At 46.8% G+C, this 265-nt stretch overlaps 1 protein-coding gene across 1 annotated transcript in view; it reads left to right on the top strand.

Annotated features, from left to right (window-relative positions):
* Window positions 1-265, top strand: part of LOC119590801 (cysteine sulfinic acid decarboxylase-like) — a 6,467-nt gene extending 6,202 nt beyond the window's left edge. The window contains exon 8 of the mRNA XM_037939528.1: window positions 26-265. Coding sequence (XP_037795456.1) covers window positions 26-208 — 183 coding nt within the window. The 3' untranslated portion in view covers window positions 209-265. The remainder of the gene's footprint in view (window positions 1-25) is intronic.

The raw sequence follows: 265 nt of genomic DNA, 5'->3' as shown, positions 1-265 counted from the left end.
TTTCCCGCACTTTTCCTCCAATCAGGTCGCGCCACGTGTCAAGACGCGAATGGTGCAATCAGGCACTCTCATGGTCGGATATCAACCAATAGAGAACAAGAATCTCGTGAATTTTTTCCGCATGACCAACACCTGCGTGCCTGTTCCTACGTCAGCTGACATGGACTTCGTTCTGGATGAGATTGAACGGCTAGGAAAAGATTTGTAGGAGACGCGATTCAGCTTTTAGGACTGTTTTGAAATTGTATCTGTTGTCTCCTAATGC

This window comes from Penaeus monodon, chromosome 27 (assembly GCF_015228065.2).
Source record: "Penaeus monodon isolate SGIC_2016 chromosome 27, NSTDA_Pmon_1, whole genome shotgun sequence".
In the NCBI taxonomy this organism is placed as follows: domain Eukaryota; kingdom Metazoa; phylum Arthropoda; class Malacostraca; order Decapoda; family Penaeidae; genus Penaeus; species Penaeus monodon.
The sequence above is the reverse complement of the archived record's forward strand: the minus strand, read 5'-3'. Positions and strand labels throughout refer to the sequence as shown.